Consider the following 18,571-nt stretch of genomic DNA (forward strand, 5'->3'; position numbering starts at 1 on the left):
TCAACAGTCTCGTGGAGGCGAGGAGAGAAATGCGAATGTATTTCTGCCCCATTCATTCAGATCCCGTCTCTATTATGTTCCTTTTCCAGCGTGCGGTGCGCGCAAAGTTACCATGTGGTTGGTGGCCAACCGTGCATCTGCAGACGCAGTAGCCGGGCTTGGAGCCGGTCAGCTCTCAGTTCCCGCTGTAGTCGGACAAGTTGATTCTCCAGGACGGTATGGAGCTTATTCTTCTCTTGACAAATGAGAAATATTTGCATCTGAAGTGATTTGCTGATCACGTGTGTCTCGGATTATGCTTGAACTCCTCTTAGATAGAAATTACGCACTGAAAGCAACTTGTTGATCCAGGTCTTTAAGAAAAAAAAGAGGGAGAGAGAGAAAAAGCGCAAGAGAGAGACAGAGAGAGAATAGTAAAAGAAAGAAAAAATAAAATATTTTCGTCACTCCGGATGTGTTTAAGAAAAAATCTTGAACGATTTTCAACAATCTACGAGATGTTTTGCTTGAATGGTGCTCGGCGACGTCAGACTTCCAGTCTAATCAGGAACCGATGACGCACGATCGACACAACGGGAACTCTTGGGTGTCTTCGAGAGTAAAGGCCAGTGTAAATGGAGATTATCAGGACGTAGACTGGCCGAAAAAGTAGCCTACACTAAATACTGCAGCCTCTGAGCTCCACGCTGAGTTGGGAGTAACACACACACCTACATATTACTGGAGTAAAAAAGCCAATCTGCAGGCTTCGCGCCACCATCAGTCTAGTGATGAAGAGCAGCGCTCTGCATGTCTGTGACACGTTTTGCACAAAACTGTCAAAGCTGTCGGTGCAGCGTTGTTGGATAAAACACACATTGTGAGGAGCAATGATTAGCGAAAGAGGTTGCTTTTTTTCACTTGAATGTACCTATGAACAAAGGAAAAACTATGAATAAATGCAGCAGGAGTCTTGGTATTGTGCGGCACTAAAGGAGGCAATGACGCCACTTGTCTGGCTCCAACAAATAGCTTAATAGCAGTTTTCCCTTCCGCTCGATTCAGTCCTGCAGACTGCTTCTTTTTCTACAACACCGAGGGACTGTGGTTGTTTGAAGATTTAAAAAAAAAAAGAGAGAGAGAAAAAAGACATGACAGCTCTTAGATTATCAGTGACTTCTTTTTGTCACATCAATTTCCCTGTCAGGAGAGTCACAGATGGGTGTCTGATCCCAGCTGAGCAAAAGCTCCCCCTACGCCTCTTCTTTATCCTCCCATATGCTGATTTATTTATAAACTCTCCCGGGTCAGTGGGATCATATTCCATTTACTACATCTGGTTTAGATTTCCAGTGCAGCTTTCCAGTGCAGAACCCCCCCACCACCACCACCACAAACACATACAAACACACACACACACACACCACCCTGAGGAAAAAAAAGAAAACGCTCCTGGATGTCAGGGACGAATTCTTTACAACAGAAAGAGCTCCGATGCTCGCGACGAGCTGCAGTTCATGCATTTGACGCTGGTATTTCGTGGTATTTTCTGAAGGTAAACACGCCTTTCTGTCCCGTCCCCGTCCCCCCCCCCCCCTCCCGTCCCTCATTCACTGCAGCTGCTGACGTCAAGACATGCTTGCGTCAATGCTCCCTGCTTTGACAGAGAGCTTTTTTTCACTGGGATCATAATGGGATTATTAGGCTTAGAGAAATACCCTGCCTTCCTGGCTTTTATAGATTTTTTTTAAAAATAAATGCCCCCTTTATCTTGCTTTGAATATTATTCTTCATAACAAGAAAATACATGAGAAATATAATTTGCCCGTACAACAAGGGCCAAGTGACTTTCACAATCTTATGATGATGAAGATAACATCGAGATGTTCCCTTTGACTCTTCAAAGCTCTAAAAGCAATGCACATGTAGAAAGGACTCCTAAGTGCATCTTTTTCCTGAAGCAAGAAACAAAACAACATGCTTAGGGGCTTGAATCTATAAAATGAAATGTTGCAACTTATTCGCCATTATAATACAGTGATATGTGTTTGTAGTATTAACTGAACATTTCAGCTGGGATGGGCTGACACAGATGTTTGCAGACAGGAGTGAATCAGTAAGTTATGTATTTCATTTTTGCAGATTAGATGTCTGTTCCGTCTTGTTAGTCAGTTGCTGCTTTGCACCAGGGGGAGGATGTCATGATGTCCTTCTACACTGACCTTGATCCCCTGGGCTGAATGGGCTCTTGTGCCTCTTGACTGGCCTTGCTTCACTTTAGTCATAATGCTCCTTTTCACACTTCCTCGCCTGTCTCTATAGCTCGGCGTCTGTGCAATACTTTCCCTTAGCATTCAAATGGCAAAGCCTGCTTATATATATATATATATATATATATATATATATATATATATATATATATATATATATATATATATATATATATATATATATATATATATATACACACATACACATTAATACGTATTCTGCTAATATGGAACATTGTAGGAAAGCAACTGGATGGGTTCCTCCAATCTTCTATGTAGATAGAAGATTGGATAGAAGACTGTGGGTCTTTGCTTTCCAGACTGAAAGCAGAAATATTTCGCCATAGTATCAGTGTCTGGTTTTGCTTGGGAAATGTCTAACATGTAAAAACAAAGTTAACATCTGATGGGCATGTTAATGAAGTTACAGACTTTTGTTCGAGGGAAGTTCTTAGGGACAAAAAAGCAAACAGACACTCAGTCAGTCGTCACCAGTGGTATAGTCCAGAATATACGTGTTTATGAAGAGTATACCTACTTCTTTTTCAGTCAGCAGTGAGTATACCCACGTCTAAACTCCCTTCTGATTTTACAATTACAAACGTCCCTACACAGGTACCTACAACAACCAGCAGCTCAGCTAAGGTTACCGATCATCTGCATTAACTTTAGCCTGAACATAGACATAGACATAAAGATATATGTCAACATGTCTATGAGCCCGTCTCTCACCAGTCTGTGTGCCAGTATTGGTTTAGTAATTTCATAGCTCTTCCTCCCTGAAATTAGGAGCAGAAATTATGTGACAATGAGAAAATATGCTGATAAATTTTTGGGGTAAACTAAACAGAGTAGTCTTACACGTCACCTTTTCCGAAACAATGTTTTTCTGGGCGCCTGTTTTTTCTGTTTTAAAAAAAAAAGGATGAAGAATCGAGAGTATGTCCACTTCTTGAAGGACCAGTACACCACTGGTAGTCACCTATTGCTTTCTGTGAATACCTAAAGATGTGATCTGTGTAACTTGCTAACCAAATATTCAGCAAGCTAGATATTTTTATGTCTTCGATGGGGGAGTATTTTGGTGAGGGAGGGGCTGGCTAAGAGCTATGAGGATCCGTTTGTGTCAAAATTCTGACTAAAGGAGACACAGTCGAGGTCCGTTTACGCCGTACACTACCGATGGATGCAGAGCCTTCTGTTTGTTTTCTACATCCTTTACGCGGTTATTTGATCTGTTTTCAGAGAAACTTGCGGAAGCATACCTCAGTACAATACACAGAGTTGTACTCATGGTAACCATGTTGAGCAGTATAGCTGTCATGTGACCAGTGAAAGGAGCAAAGAAGGAGAAACTGAAACATATTTAATGGCTGCACAGACCACTGCCGTTTGCTGCACTGCTTCTATTTATCTCACTTTCTGAATTTTTACATTATGATGATTTTGTCCACAATTGTTTTTTGAAACTGAATTCTGAGCTCTGCACTGCTCTCTTGTGGATGTTTTGCCGAGTAACCATTACAGCATTAAGGTTTGAAAGCAGTGATGTTTCAAACAGACAAACATATTTGTACACATAAAGGAAGAATAATTGGGCCATTGGGAGAAACAGGAGGGGGACACCAATAAAGGACAATGTGCAGTGAAATCAAATAGGAGAAACAAATTGCAGAGCATGTTTCTGCCAGATGTCCAATGATAAAGCATTGTCGTTTGAAAGCGTACCTCATGATGTTGACTTGCATTATTTCTATTTCACCTTCTTCATGGTGTTTTTGTTACCAAGTATATTCTGTCAAAGAGACAAGTTGAGTTAAGAGGAAAAATCTTAAAATGTGATCTATCCCCATGATGCCGATCAGTTATGTTGTGATAAGAACTAACCCGAGACAGCATGATTTCATCTTCTCAGCTCTGAAAAGGGAACACAACCCAAATTACAAGGCAAAAGTGTGTTTGACTATCAATCATCAGTCCAGTTATCCACTGTACACATGGTGTCAATGACGGTGTGAGTGGGGTCTGTTTGTCAGCATTTACTTATTAACACTAAGATTACAAGTATGTTATTTGTTAAATTATAGTACTGACTATTAATTGGCATGTGAGAGATGTAACTTTATGTCGTACAGTTATGAAACACAACGAGATGCTGTTGTAAATCCACTGTGAACTTAAACTGGTTTCACAAAAAATGCTACTGTATTTCTGTAGTTCCTGTCAGCTGAAACTAGAACTTGAAAAACCTGTTCAGCTTTGTCATCAATAAATCTTTACACAAACCAGTGATCAACACAACGGTTTCAGCTGAGGGCCACCCATCAAATATTACACCGACATGTGTCCTCAGGTCATTTTCATGTCACATCTGTCCATTTGTACAAGACTTTCTTTTTTAATGTAAAACACAAAACACAACAATGAAAAATCAAACCCTAAACTGCAGTCAGACCAGCAACAGGGTGGTCACAAAGTCCTTAAATTGGAGATAAAACACAGCAATTCTGTACTGTTAGGGCAAAACTGTCAGTTTCCTATTTGACATTTTAGACTTGTTTGCCATAAAATGTCTGACAAGTAGAAACTAATAATCATTCATAATTAACTTTTTTTTTTTCATCCAATAGATGTGCATGGTGGATGTTTTGGGTGGTGTGTTTCTCTATTGGGAGAATATCTGTTTTGCATTCTGGAACAAATAATTCAGTGACTTTTATAACAATAAATGTTTAATTGTGTTTGCAATCAGCAGAAACATTTTGGATGAAGACGTGCAAATTATTTGTAGTAAGGATGTAAAATGTAAAAAGTTTTACAATTTATTTATTTTCAAGACAATTTCTCAAAAATTAGTTTCAAACTGAGCCTGAAATCTAAAAAATAATAGGAAAAAATCTCCTACACCTTTTGTGTGGTGACACTTGTTTAGTTCAAAATGAAATCCTAGTAACTTGTAGCTCACTTTTTGCTAAACTTTAAATTACTTTTGCCAAAAAAAAAATAAAAAACAAAAAAAAAACATCATAAATCTTTAACTTTAAATTATTAACCCCCCTCCTAAATAATGCATTTTATTAGCAGTCTTCTCTTTACTCTCACAATGTTATGAGATGAACGTATAAAGTATGGTCACATTTTATTCTTTAGTTTTAACAAAGTATATTTCAGTCATAAAATTGATCATTTAGAAACTGCATATTTTGCTGTCAGAATAGTGAAAAACGTTTCATCCAACTTTCATATAACAGAAAAAAAGGAGATGACGATGATGTCTTTGCAAGAAAATTCCTGCAAGATGTGCAAGTTTCTCATAATCATACTCTGTCTGTACGACCACACAGAAATCCTCTTTAACATTCACACTGTAACTGACCAGCAACAGTGGTGTAGTAATAATGCATATTTTTAAGGTAATTTAAACATTAAACAGCTCCATTAAACTTTTGGCCTGTCTCTAAACTGTTTATCTAAGAAAAAAAAACACCTTTTTGATGCTGAAAACTTGCACTTAAACCACAGAAGAAATGCCATAGGAAGCCAGATATTTATCACTTAAATTAAAATAGCTATGAAAAGTGTTCTGTCATTTTTGCATCACCACTGCTACATGCTTCCATAGAAGCTATAATGAACACTGTAACTAAGGAGGTTGTCACTGGGCTGTAAAGAGCAGTGTGTGCAATGAGCAGCAGAGAGTAAGTAAAAAAAAAAAAAAAAAACACTGATGTGAGACAGATTTTTTGTAATAACCTGTAAAGTTGTGGTGTAGTCTGCATAGCAGAATAATTACATTTCGTTTTAAACATACTGAAACAGCATTACTGTAGTAAAAAAAAAAAAAAAAAAAAAAGCTTGCTTTATCTATTTACATTCCATAAACTTTACATGCTTTTTCATTTACAATATAAACATGATTTGGTGACTGCAGTGAATTGTGTGGAATAATGCTTAATATAAGCAGATCAAAGAAGATCAAAACTATTTCAAAACAGACATTTAGCTTTTTTATGTAATTATTTCTTATTCTGTAAAATGCAACTTCTGCTGTATGTGACTGTCACCCAGTAAAAAGGCAAAATGTCTTGGACTGCAAACGTCCTGAATTCATATAAACTTTACCTGAACTGACGACAATGTTTCATATGTAAAATGTGTGTCAGGATTTAACAAGTCCATTTCATTTGGGGGTCAATTCTTTCTTTAGGTCAAGTCAGATCAAGCATCAGGGTCCTTCTCCCAGTCTGTGCAGGTATATTCATCAAAGGGTCGGAGGCGTTACAGGAGTCCAGGCTGAAGACAGTCGACCGTGGGGGGAGGTGTCATACTGAGCAGCATCATGCATCTCTGTGGCTGAACTGCTGTCATACATGGGAGAGCCAGAGGGGGGCACTGTGACAGAGTGAGACAGGCTGGAATAGTGATTACTGGACCCACGGAGGAACTGGGAGCCAAGGCAGCTGTTTATCCCCCCATTCTGAGACACTGGAGTCAGTGGTGAGCTACCCACAGACCACAGGCTGGTGTACTGGCTGAACAGACAGAAAAGAAGAAACTTCCAGTTAATTTCTTTTGGGACGTTATAAAAGTCCAACTCAATGCAACAGTCTGTGTTACTATTGTTTCTGCCACTCATTTAAACACATTTATGAGGATATAACTCTGACAAGTATCAGCTGAAGTGCATTTATAATTAACATGCATTTGATGAAAGTGTGTACTTTCAACTGTCTTTTCTCACCATGTTCACTGCCAGTATCAAGATTTATTTGCTTATCATTCACTGCTTTTTGTAATGGACTTCTTTTTTGCTAGTTTGTACAATTTTTTATGCCTAAATTGCCCTTAAAATTAACCTGGGAAGTAAAAACAACATGGAAAAGTACTATTAAAACAACTTCTAGTATTTTTTTTTTTTTTAGTTCTTTTGTCATTCTCAGTCATACTGCTTTTGTTGCTCATTGTATTCACTAAATTAATCACAACGTAAAAACAGACCTTGAATTCGCACCAGAAGAGGAATTGTGGGCCATGGGCATCATGCTGGAGTGTGTCGGCATCTGGAGACCAGACCAGCTATCATGGCTTGTCAGCATCGATAGACAGGTTGACGTGTTATCAGAGTAACTGCCTGCAACACAAAGATGCAGAAGTTTCAGATAAATTATTTAAAAACTGAATTGCGTCACTTGTTAAATTTTTTCGGTTATGCGACACTTAAAGGTAAATCTTAGACAGTCCTTGTCTGAAGCCAAACAATTTACTGCTCCATGGCTCCACTTGCACAAAAGGCAGAGGAATGCACAGCATTCCCCACTCAGGGACACTTGTTTGACTTTCTTGTTATAGGGAGAGGAAGTGGTGCGATTCATGGATTTAAGAGGGCAGAAGGATGAAGGGAGACACTCACTGGGCGAGTTGGTCCGATGGGCGTATGGGCTATGGTAAGGGGTAGAGCGGTGGTTCCTCAGGGTGGAGTAGCGCTCACAGCCATGAGATGGTGACAGGGAGATGGGACTCCCAAACTGGCTGTGAGGACTGGCAGGTGGGCAGAGGGCACCTGTGCCTTGAATAAACCAGTTACTTACTGGCTCCACAGGAGAAGAGACATAAATGGTCCAGATGAACATGAAAGCTTATCAGTTTGAGATTAATCTTTGTAAATGAGAAATATTTGAGACTTACGCTGTGGGTAACCAGACTGGTGGTTTTCATTGGCATCTTCCCTTATTTCTTTGTTATCACTTCTGCAAAAATACAGACTAGTTTGCTTCTACTAAGCTAATTGTTTTACATCCACGTTCTCGGAATAAAACTTGAGCATTGTGTGTTCTTACCTCTCCTTCGCATCCAGGAAGGCCTTGGCGAATGGGTTGTATTTAATTTTCAGTGCAGTGATCTAAAATCAAATCAAATGAAAACATAGACCATTTGGCATCACAGGGCTTAAATCAAAGCGTGCGTAACTACGGAGCGTAAATTACGCTCGTAGCTACACATTTAAATAAAATCTGACATGATACATGGTGTAAAGCAAAAAGAAAAAGAAACAGTATTTTCTAACCTCTTCGTTTTGGTACGCTGTTACTGCAATGAACTGTGTCTCTGGGAACGAGTGACTGGTTATCATCCTCCGCGGGCCTCCAACACGCACGATATGGATGCGTGGCTCGTACTTGTGTAAAGAATTTAACATGATCTTTAAAAAAAAAAAAAGAAAAAGAAAAAAAAAAAGAAAATTGAAAAAAAGAAATCAGTTTACTTTAACTGGGTTTTAATTAATTAATTCACGAAATACCACCCTCTCCCTTGCTCTGTTAAGCTTACCTGACCTCCACCGTTGAGTTTATTTGTAAGTTTAACTTTACTGAACGACACGGGGGCTTTCATCCAGTGCGCACCGAAATTCGGAGAGTCCGGGTGGATGTAGACGCAGCTGGGAGTCTGCGGCTCGGGTTTGCCTCCAGGCACCCACTCCCCGTTCACATATTTCCACCTGTGGTTGTCCGCTGAGGCGAAGTCCAGCAAAAAAGAATACATGGCGTTCGGGTCCAGTCCGGACACGTTGACTTTCAGAACCGGAAACATCCGCCTTAAGAGAAACACGACATACATAACTAGATCTATCTATCTATCTATCTATCTATCTATCTATCTATCTATCTATCTTGTGTGTGTTCAAGCTCACCTGCCATTCTTTGTAACTATCATCTCATTTGTGAGATCTTTAAATTTTTGCCAGAGCTCACTTTCATCCAGGGACACTTTAAGTTCCCTCTCCGTGGGGTCGCCTTTCTCGCTACCGGCCTGCAGCTCGCTCTCCACCGCACTGAGGAGATGATCCACCCGGTACTGGACGGCCTTGCTGGGACACTCGCCAGCGCCTGTCGCCATCGTGTCCAACAGCTCCAGGGCTAATTATCTGTCACTACAAGTTTACCCAAGAAGTCTTAACCTGTTTCTTCTTATTCTGTGCTGACAAATACAACTTTTATCCCAGGGACACAGGACACCATGGGGAGCTCCAGAATATATATAGGCTGAAGAGAAGCTCCATCTCAGGATGTGTGTTGGGAGCAGAGATGGTTGGCTCGCCTCGTCTTTGATCTTTGCGGGCTTGACACCCATTGGCTGGGAGCGGCCATATCACTGAGGCCCAACAGGATGACAGAGAATTGAATAAAGCAGTTTAACCTTCTTTATTACATCAACCTGTAAATATTGACACTTAGATCAAAGCCACACCTGCAGTAGCCAGTACTGTATAGGTTGACGATGGTTGGGGTGAAGCCTCACAAGGAGACCATCACAGACGTCTTTCCTCGTTTCTCAGTTTTTTTTCTTTTTTTTAAAAAATTTTAATTAAAGAAAACGTTGCTTAGTTTTATGATCGTTAAAATGTTAATAATATGATGTGACCCAGACAAATTTGATGGAGGTTTGTCTTGTAGGTAGATAGATTAAAAAAAAACTTTGCTGATCACAAAGAAAAAACATTGGTAAGACATTTTACTGACACATCTGGTATGATAGATAATTTAAGAAACACATTGATCACAAAATAATTACAAAAATGCACCAAGAACAATAGCAGGATTTTTTAATAAGTTAAGTACAAAGATGTTTTACTTAATTAATTATAAGTAATAACCAGATAGTGTCCGAAAACCCTCACTGGAATAATTGGCCAACAAATATTTAGACAGAAATATAATACAGCCATTTTTGTGGAAGAAATTTAGTGTAAACAAGATTAAACACACATTTGCAAAGTAAAAACAGAAGTAGATGATTAATCTTAAAACTCCTTAACAAACAACCAAGCCATGCCTGTGATAAACACAAATACTTTTAACTAATAATTCATGCTATGTCTTCAGCTGATCACCTCTCACGGCGGCCCACTGCTGTTTCCCAAACCAAAGTGATAAAGTTTGGGATATTTTCTGCTGGACATCATCCTGCTCAGTCAGTGTTATTCTCAATATTTCTCTCTGTTTTGGATTGACTTTCATTCTCTTGTTCTGAGTCAATGGCTGACTGCATCTATGACTAGAGAAAAGGAAAAATACTGTCACTGACAACAATGAAACATACTGTATGAAGTGATTTATATCTATGTAGCACAGTAGTGTCATTCTCACAAATAGCTACTATGCTGGTGATGCTGTTGCTATGGTGGCTCCCAAAAATAAAAATAAAAACACAAAAACAAACATTTAAAGCAGATAATGCATGACAGCTATGTGTTAGCTTCTGTAGAGCTCTGTGGTGTAGTGTTGTGGCCGGTTTGTATTACTAACCAAATCTTGGACACCTCGTTCTTCCTGCCAGCACACTGAGTCTGTCTCTCTGTCCAGCAGTCTGGACCGAAGTTCACAGCAAGCAGAGAAAAACAAACCCCACTCAGTTTAAAGAGCAGTTGAAAGATGTTCTGTCTCCTTGTTGGTACTGAACGCAACTAAAAAACAGATTTTTAAGAAAAAAGATGAATGGTCTGTGTCAACGCATAAATTCCTTTATGATTCTGATGGGTTGCTCATTACCAACCAGTGGACACCAGACATGTTGGATATAGAAATGTGTGTAATGTCAAGTAAAATTCTAGTTTCCTCATTTTCTTTGTAAATTCAGGTTTATCTGGTTGGGAAAAGTGCATCTTTTTCTCACTGACCTGCTGAACTGCTGACTTAACAAATCAGCTGTGTTGCTCTGGATTTTTTTCATAAAGTTAGGCTTCAGGGACACAGGGTGGGAGCTTTCATCTCTGGGTGGTACATCTTACATTTATGTATCGTTTCCTAATCCATTAATCACTTTATAATTTAAAGAGACACCTCTGTGTTTGAGCTGGAAGAACAATACTGTAAAAGTCATGGTGTCATCGCCAGTGTAATTTCCTACAGTCCCAGTGTCCCTTTTGGCACTTACCTCTTCTCCTTCAACACCCCACCTATAGTGCTAACAATCACACTGGGTTACTTCCTGATGCAGCCTTACTACCGTAACCTAACGTTATTAATCTAAATGGTACTATAGATCTTCTCCATGTCATCAAAGAACAAAATGCAACCCACATAGGCTCAGGAAACACCTACAAGTTTTATTATCTTAGCTGTAGGTAGTTTCAAAGCCAAAATCCATCTTAAAATATTTTGCATGTCTTGATCAACATAAAAAGGGCAGAACTCTGTGTAAATAACTAAATGAATAAAACAGAATGAGCATACATTATGTTTTCTGCCTGTTGTGCACACTTTGACCCCACAATTCACCTGCTATAATCAGGATCTGGGCTAATTGCTGGATATAACTTTCCACTTTCCTCTACATGTCCCAGTTCCAGTGCATATGTTGCCAACACCAGATTAACCAGGCTGAATGTTAGCCCCTGGGGTAGAAGTCTTTCATGGACACAGTCCACATATACTGAAATCTGCTGCTCATACCACATCATGATAAATATTCCTTACAATTGCAGCATCATTGAACATGAAAATGATCAGAAATGGACTGTATATGTATACACCATCAGTCAAAAGTTTACATATTGGATTTAATGGGGAAGTGTGTCTAAACGTTGGATTGGTACTTGACACACACACACACACACATACACACATATGTATTGCATATGTACTGCATGTACTGTTGTCCAATTTTTTGATCAGAAAAGGGAAAATTCAACTGCAATGTTTTGTACTTTAGTTACCTTACAGCTGAACCCTGGATTGACACCCTGAGGATGTCAGCAGGGGTGACTAGCTTCTTCAGCAGCAGATTTCAGCGCAGGGTTGGGGTGAGTAATGCTCCTGCATGCCTGTTAGCTTTGACCAGTCTGTTTGCCTTCCCCAGCTTTCCTGCGAGCCAGGCTTTTTCCTTGTTTGCTTAGGCCCATTTTGACACAGAGGTGAGACAAAAAATGAGACTGCATGCTTACCCATATATGCTCATCTCTACACCTGAACAAAACCTTCTTCCTCAAGATTTTCACTTTACTTTTAAAAAGTTTCTTTCCTGGACTCTGATGTCTTATAACGGTCCCTTCCCTCTGTAATCTCTTGGTATTTTTTTCTTGGGCTACAGTCACAAAGGGTCCAGCTCTTTTGGCACAAAATATGCTTAAAATTATAAGGGTAAAAAATATATTTTGAAAAATCTTAAATTGTTATGGCAGTTGCTGGAAGTTTCCTGTACTTTACAATGTAACTCCAGCATTCAGAATGTGTAATTTCAACAAAAGCTCATTTTATGACAAAACATAATAAAACTAATGTTATGATACTTAAGCTATGATTGATGAAAATGTTCATTTTTGCAAATTGTTCTTACAGCATTTCATTAAACTGTCACGAAAGGATAGATCTATAAGAAACCATGTCTATGTCTGAATGATGGGGTGGGGTGGGGTGGGGGGTTTAGTGGTATAAAAAGAAGCTGTTGTGCTCTCTCTTAGTTGATGCATAGCAGCACTTATAGATATCCACCTTGTTCTCACCCCAGGTGTAGTGAAGGACTTTGAATATTCAAGCAGTTCAGACCCTTTCATATGTTGTCTCTCTCTTTCTCTCCCTCTCTTTTTTAAAGGTATAAAAAGATCCATCTATTTTCCTCTTCCACTAGATCACTTTCAGCATTGGAGGGAGTCTGGGACCTATCCCAACAGCTGGCATAAAAAAATGGCATAAAAATAAAAAAAATTTAAAAAGAGAGAAAAGCTAACATCAAACCTAAGAGATTACGTTATGCAATTGTCAAATGGTAATTTAGTGATAGAGCTAAGTAGCTCATTTTATGCATTTTCAATATGTATTTACTTCTTCCTAAGCCATTTAACTGCTCAAATGGCTCTTACTCTGTGCATAAATGAAACATCATGAAACTAATATCACCTAAATGTTTCTAAAGTATACACAAAGGAGAAAAATACTACATTTTTACAAAATGATATATGTATATAATATATGAACTGATAGGACTATCATGGTTCCCTAAGTACTGCACTGGAAGCACTGAAAGCACTGTAAACATGGGGATATGCAGTCAGGCCAAGTCTGCAGAGTGTTGAGGGCTTTCAAGTGATTATTGCTCCACTTATCAGCCAGCATGTCTGTGTGGGGTCCATAAGGGTTAAATGTGGGCAGCAGATAAAGATCCTATGTGGGTTGGTCAGTATGTTTCAGTGATAGTTTCACCTGTGTTTTTCAAAATGGGTTTTAAGTTAGTTCTGACTCAGCTGGGGCCAAACTTAGTGAGTTGCTCAGGGCCAATATAGGCCCAATATTGCAGCCGGCACGTCCATGTGGGTCCATAAGGGTTATATTTGGGCTATTGAACTGGGTAGGTTCCATGTGGTCTCCATGTGGTCTCAGTTACATCTCCCCTAAATGTGACCCCATGTCAGCTGGCTGTATGAATTCAAAAGAAGGATTTAAGTGGGCTAAGTAGGTATGGGCATAAACTGGGCAAATTTAAAAGCTCATGTGGGATGACCAAATGGACCACAAATTGGGCCCAAGCTGCAACTCACTCAGAGCCAACTTGTAACCCATTCAGAGGAAAAACACAGGTGAGCTACATGGAAACTATAGACAAACCCACCTGGGACCCTTATCTGCTGCCCAGTTTAACCCTTTTGAGCCCCACATCGACATACTGTCTGGGTTGTGTTTGCTCTGACTCTATCAAGGGAAACAGTTCCTTTTTTTTCATTACTGAAGTGCAGAATTTTTAGTACAAGACAAATTTCCCCAAAGGAACAATAAGTATAACTCAATTTTGGTTTGTGATTTTCATAAAATCTATTTTGCATATAGTGAAATAATGAAAAGATATTTACAGGAACTATACAATTCCTTTACCAAAGACGCAACATCTTTTATCTTGGCCCAGTTAAGCTGCTGTCTGTGATGTGTGACCTGCATGCAAAATACTGTGTTGTTAACGTATTCCTATCAGCGTGTTACTTCTCAAGAGTAGCCATAGCATGGTTCAGCTCACACCGATAACACTGCACACTCGGGTGACAACACACTTTGTCTGCTGGGTGCAAACTGGCTCCAGGGAGGACTCCTTAGCAAGGCAGCGTTTACTCACAAGACAGTGCAGCAGGTAACAGATCCACACAAACCCCATCAGCTGCAGAGCATTCAGGTGAAGAGACATGGATGTTGACCTGCATTCATACATGTCAGTATAAGTTATGAAATGTGGACAGGTGACAGTGCAGGGACTTGAAAATGAAAAACTCCAGTGACTAACATGTTTTCCTCCTGGAGCCTTCAAAACATATGTGTACATTTTCCACTCATTGAGGCAGGTTAATAGTAATAGTCATGGTATGTTCTGGTCAATCTAATTTGGCAGACCTGCAATGCATACTTGTGAAATTCAACATGTCGAAATGACCATGAGCAAATGGCCACAAAGATAGCAAATTATTGCATCAACTGTCCCATAAATCACAGCAGTTAATAAAAAAATGTATAAATAGCCACAAACCAGGGCAGGTTGGATGAATTAGCTCATTATTCAAAAGCATAACCAAAGGCTTTGCTGTCTCCATATTTGGCTTCATCTCTAATTGCTTTTATTTTGGGTATTTCTCAGGGATGTGGGGAATGTGCTTATGGCACAGCATGGCTGTGGAAGCAGGAGGAGCTGCTGTCTCGTCATGTTTGTCTGTGGGACGATGGGATTTCACACTGATGGGGAACTTGTCAGTTCAACCCTTCACTTTCTTACCAGGCTCCTAATGTCCCCAAGCCAATGTGCTGTCTCATGGCAGCAGGCTTCTGCTAACATCATACTAAACAGACTTCATCGCTAATTAACAACAAGGTTGACAGGGGCCAACACTGCTCTGTTATACATTCACAACATGTAAATGCAGGATATCAAGGCTGATCTGAGCAGGAGGAGGAGCGATGGAGAGAAAAACTGTAAAATTAGCAGCTGTTTTTTGTTTGGATAAAAACTCCTGTGGTAAAAAGTTCTTGTGCAAATGTTAATGTGAAAATTCTGCTCAGGGTTTGAGTTCTGGAGATGTTAGTACACCTTAACTCATCAGTTAAAACCTCTGCATAACATGAAATTAGGAATAATGAGGCCCGTCAAGGTTTCTTCAGTGTTTTTCAAGCTTTTTTGAGCCAAAGCACACTTTTTTTTACTGAAAAATCACAAGGCACACCACAAACCATAATGTTTTTTTTTTGTTTTTTTTTCATAAGTCTAAATTATTAACATAAAGTTCATCTTGTCAAAGCCTCTTGAATAGAAATCAGATAAACACAAGAAGAATTTTATTAACTTTCACTGGGGCCTGTTTGAATGAACACAGAGCTGCTTTTTAGACCAATTAGGTGAAATGGGTCATTTCTCAGGGCACACCTGATAATCTCTGGCACAGTGGTTGAAAACTGTTCTAGATGACAGAGCTTGTGCAGTTATGTATCAGGATAATACTTTTATAACTTGTATTGGTAGAACCACAATACTACTCAAAGTCTCCAGGCTCACAGATGATCTGTGCCAATTTTGGTAAATGGACTACTGTTTGCTTGACAGCCCATAAAGCTTTAGAAGAGAAGAAACTCTACAAACAGTTCAACATCTGCTGACTGTGCTGGCATGAAGTAACACCACCGGCCCAATTGCAATGCTTCTTTTGTAGTAGACATAATTACAACATTTTCTCCTAGATGATGTTTGTTAGACTCAGAGCAGCTGTCAGAGGAGCTGGACTTCAACTGGAGAGGAGTTAGATTGTGTTTGGTCATCTCACGTCTATGTGAGTTATCAGCACTCTCCTGCAGGAGGATCCATGTTGAACAAGCCTCCAGCTAAAAGGCCTGTTTGCTGTTGAATCCAGGGCAAACAAAGATCCGGAGAGGTCTATGTTCCTCCAGCACAACACAGGCTGTAGTGTGGAAACATTAAACTTCAGCCTTCTAACAGATAAACAGGTAGACTGTTGCTTGGATTAAATAAGCAAATGCAATTTTAAAAGATGATAGAGTAACATATAAAAATAAATATTTACAATGAGTAAAACTGGTCATATTAAAGTTTCGGTTATATAAATAAATACATGCAATGTTTGTTTTAATAATGCCTCCACAGAGAAGAATTTATGAGACACAAAACTAGTTTAACTCATTAATTCTTCTCTTCATCCTGCAGACTTCTTTCCAGCTGGTGTGGCTACTTGATGCAGATGTAATATCTTCCGAGTGTCTGTGTCAGCTGTCTGTGCTCACCTAATTGCCACGAAAGATCAAAGACATTACCAATTCTTAAATATTTTAACGTCACGTAAAATAAGAGATGAAAGTTATTCACACTTGTCGGGTGAGATGTAAACAATGTTGCAGCAAAACCTACCAGGTCACAGCTGGTTTTGGGGCGAGTTTCATGCATGAGTCACGGTGTTGTAGCTAGAAGAAGGCTGGCGTCTTTTGTTTCTGAGCATAGAGGACAGGAGACACAGTGGCAGACAGACAGTCAGAACGGGATAGAGACACAGTTGTGGGAATAAAGATTTAAAGTGAGCCTCCCTTGTTTCAGGGGCTGGGAAACAGAGTTCACAGAACAAATGAGAAGTAAACATGCAGCCACAGGAAGCCATTAACTGCAGTGGGGGCCAATTAGGCCCCAGCAGGTGTTCTTGCCTCGGCCTGCTTTGGTCCTACCTCACCTCCGTCAGACAGGGTCCCGATCTGAGCTGAGGAAACAACGGGTAGTTTCATTTGCTCACCAATTTCAAGCAAAGTATTCCTGCTGGAGGGCCCCTAAAAGTTCTTTATTGTGCTCTCTTTGTCCCCTCCTCACACGCCTCCCTCAACCCCCCAAGTGCAAGTCATTAGAGAGGACAATTACATCCTCCTCATGAAGCTCAACTTTAACAGGAGGGGAAGATAAGACAGGATCTCTCTCATGTCAGACCCCCTCTATGTAGGCGCTCTCTGAAGCGTATTGCTCTTTTCACACCCAGACAGAAGACAGACAAGACGGTCAAAATCAAAGTCAATCACAGAAGTTACAGTGGAAAGGAAATGATACAACGCAGCAACTAAAACTTCTGTCTATTCACCAAGAAGAGTTTGAAAAACCAAAAAGGAATAAAAATTTACAAGCAACTTAACATTAAATTCTGAAATGTTACTTTAGAGAGAAGATTACTTAAATTAACATTTCAGTTAAGTTTAATTACATATTTTAAAATACAAACCTTGTTAAGAAAAGATGATTGGTGAAATTAAAATAAACATATTGAGGATGGAAATGAAAACTTTTCAAACTTCTTAAACTCCAAAATTTATTTGATCACACATCATTTTCACTTTATTCATCTACATTACAACATAATCTGCACTCTGATGACAGCAGCAAAAAAGGAAGGTGTTAAGAAGTCCCCCTTTTAACTGCGATACCTAAAAAGATTAATAAATTTAGATAATTTCACATAAAAGATTACATTCTCCTACCAAAATAGAAACATAACAGTAAACAAAAGATTAATTTGATATCACAGATATAACTCTGATCTTGTTTGGCTACAATGACTCTGTATTTATAAAATAATTGTAAATACAGAGTAGAATAAAACAGGATCTAATTTTAGCTGTAATTATGCTGATGACATACATGGCATATAAGAAATAAAAAAACGAAAACAGAAAAAGTGATTCTGTCAAAGCAAAGAGTCTTCAGTTTGCACAGTTGTGTATTTTAGCTCAGACAAATGAAAACTGTGGTAGGCTGGTGCTCATATTAGGTTAAAGTCTATCCTCTCCCACCCTCTTTTTAGATGCTTTATTTTTATTTTAACATGGAAAGTTTTCCTACTGCTAATCCAATACACATGTGTCACATAGGAGTTATTCCTGCATAAGAACGGAGGCTTAAAAACCTCAACTGTGAACCAAGTTTTCAAAGCAGAAAAAGGTGCAGAAATACTGATAAACCTAACCTGATTAATGACTGAAATAAAATCATCCTAATTTAAATTAACCAACCATAAATGACGCAAGCCAGCGTTTACAGCATGCACATGACTTATGAATTGCATCTCCGGTCTCATGATCAGCGCTTTGGGCCATTTCAGTTCTCAGCTCTTGTGTCTTTTAACCTCAGATTCAGTTCCAGATAAAGTGATTACTTACTCTATGTGGTTTTTAAATGTAACTTAAAAAAGTTTTTTTTAGAGACTTGTGTTTCTATTATCCATGTCTAACTCAATGCTGCTAAAATATGTGACCTACCAATAAATGTTGCTGCTGACCCCTGGTGTTAAACCAGTCAAACAGAAAACAACGTGTGCA

The 18,571-nt window shown here is 39.2% G+C and overlaps 1 protein-coding gene across 1 annotated transcript; it reads right to left on the reverse strand.

Moving 5' to 3' along the window:
- Positions 1-6,320: 6,320 nt before the first annotated feature.
- On the reverse strand, positions 6,321-9,143 carry tbxtb (T-box transcription factor Tb; the record flags this gene model as incomplete). Its single annotated transcript, XM_079248966.1, has 8 exons — positions 6,321-6,781; positions 7,248-7,380; positions 7,660-7,836; positions 7,935-7,996; positions 8,087-8,148; positions 8,314-8,448; positions 8,577-8,841; positions 8,938-9,143. 8 exons carry the CDS (start codon positions 9,141-9,143, stop codon positions 6,511-6,513), a joined length of 1,311 nt encoding a protein of 436 aa, XP_079105092.1. The 3' UTR covers positions 6,321-6,510.
- Between the last annotated feature and the right edge of the window lie 9,428 nt (positions 9,144-18,571).

Source organism: Telmatherina bonti, assembly GCF_933228915.1.
Source record: "Telmatherina bonti genome assembly, chromosome: 11".
Taxonomy (NCBI): Eukaryota; Metazoa; Chordata; class Actinopteri; order Atheriniformes; family Telmatherinidae; genus Telmatherina; species Telmatherina bonti.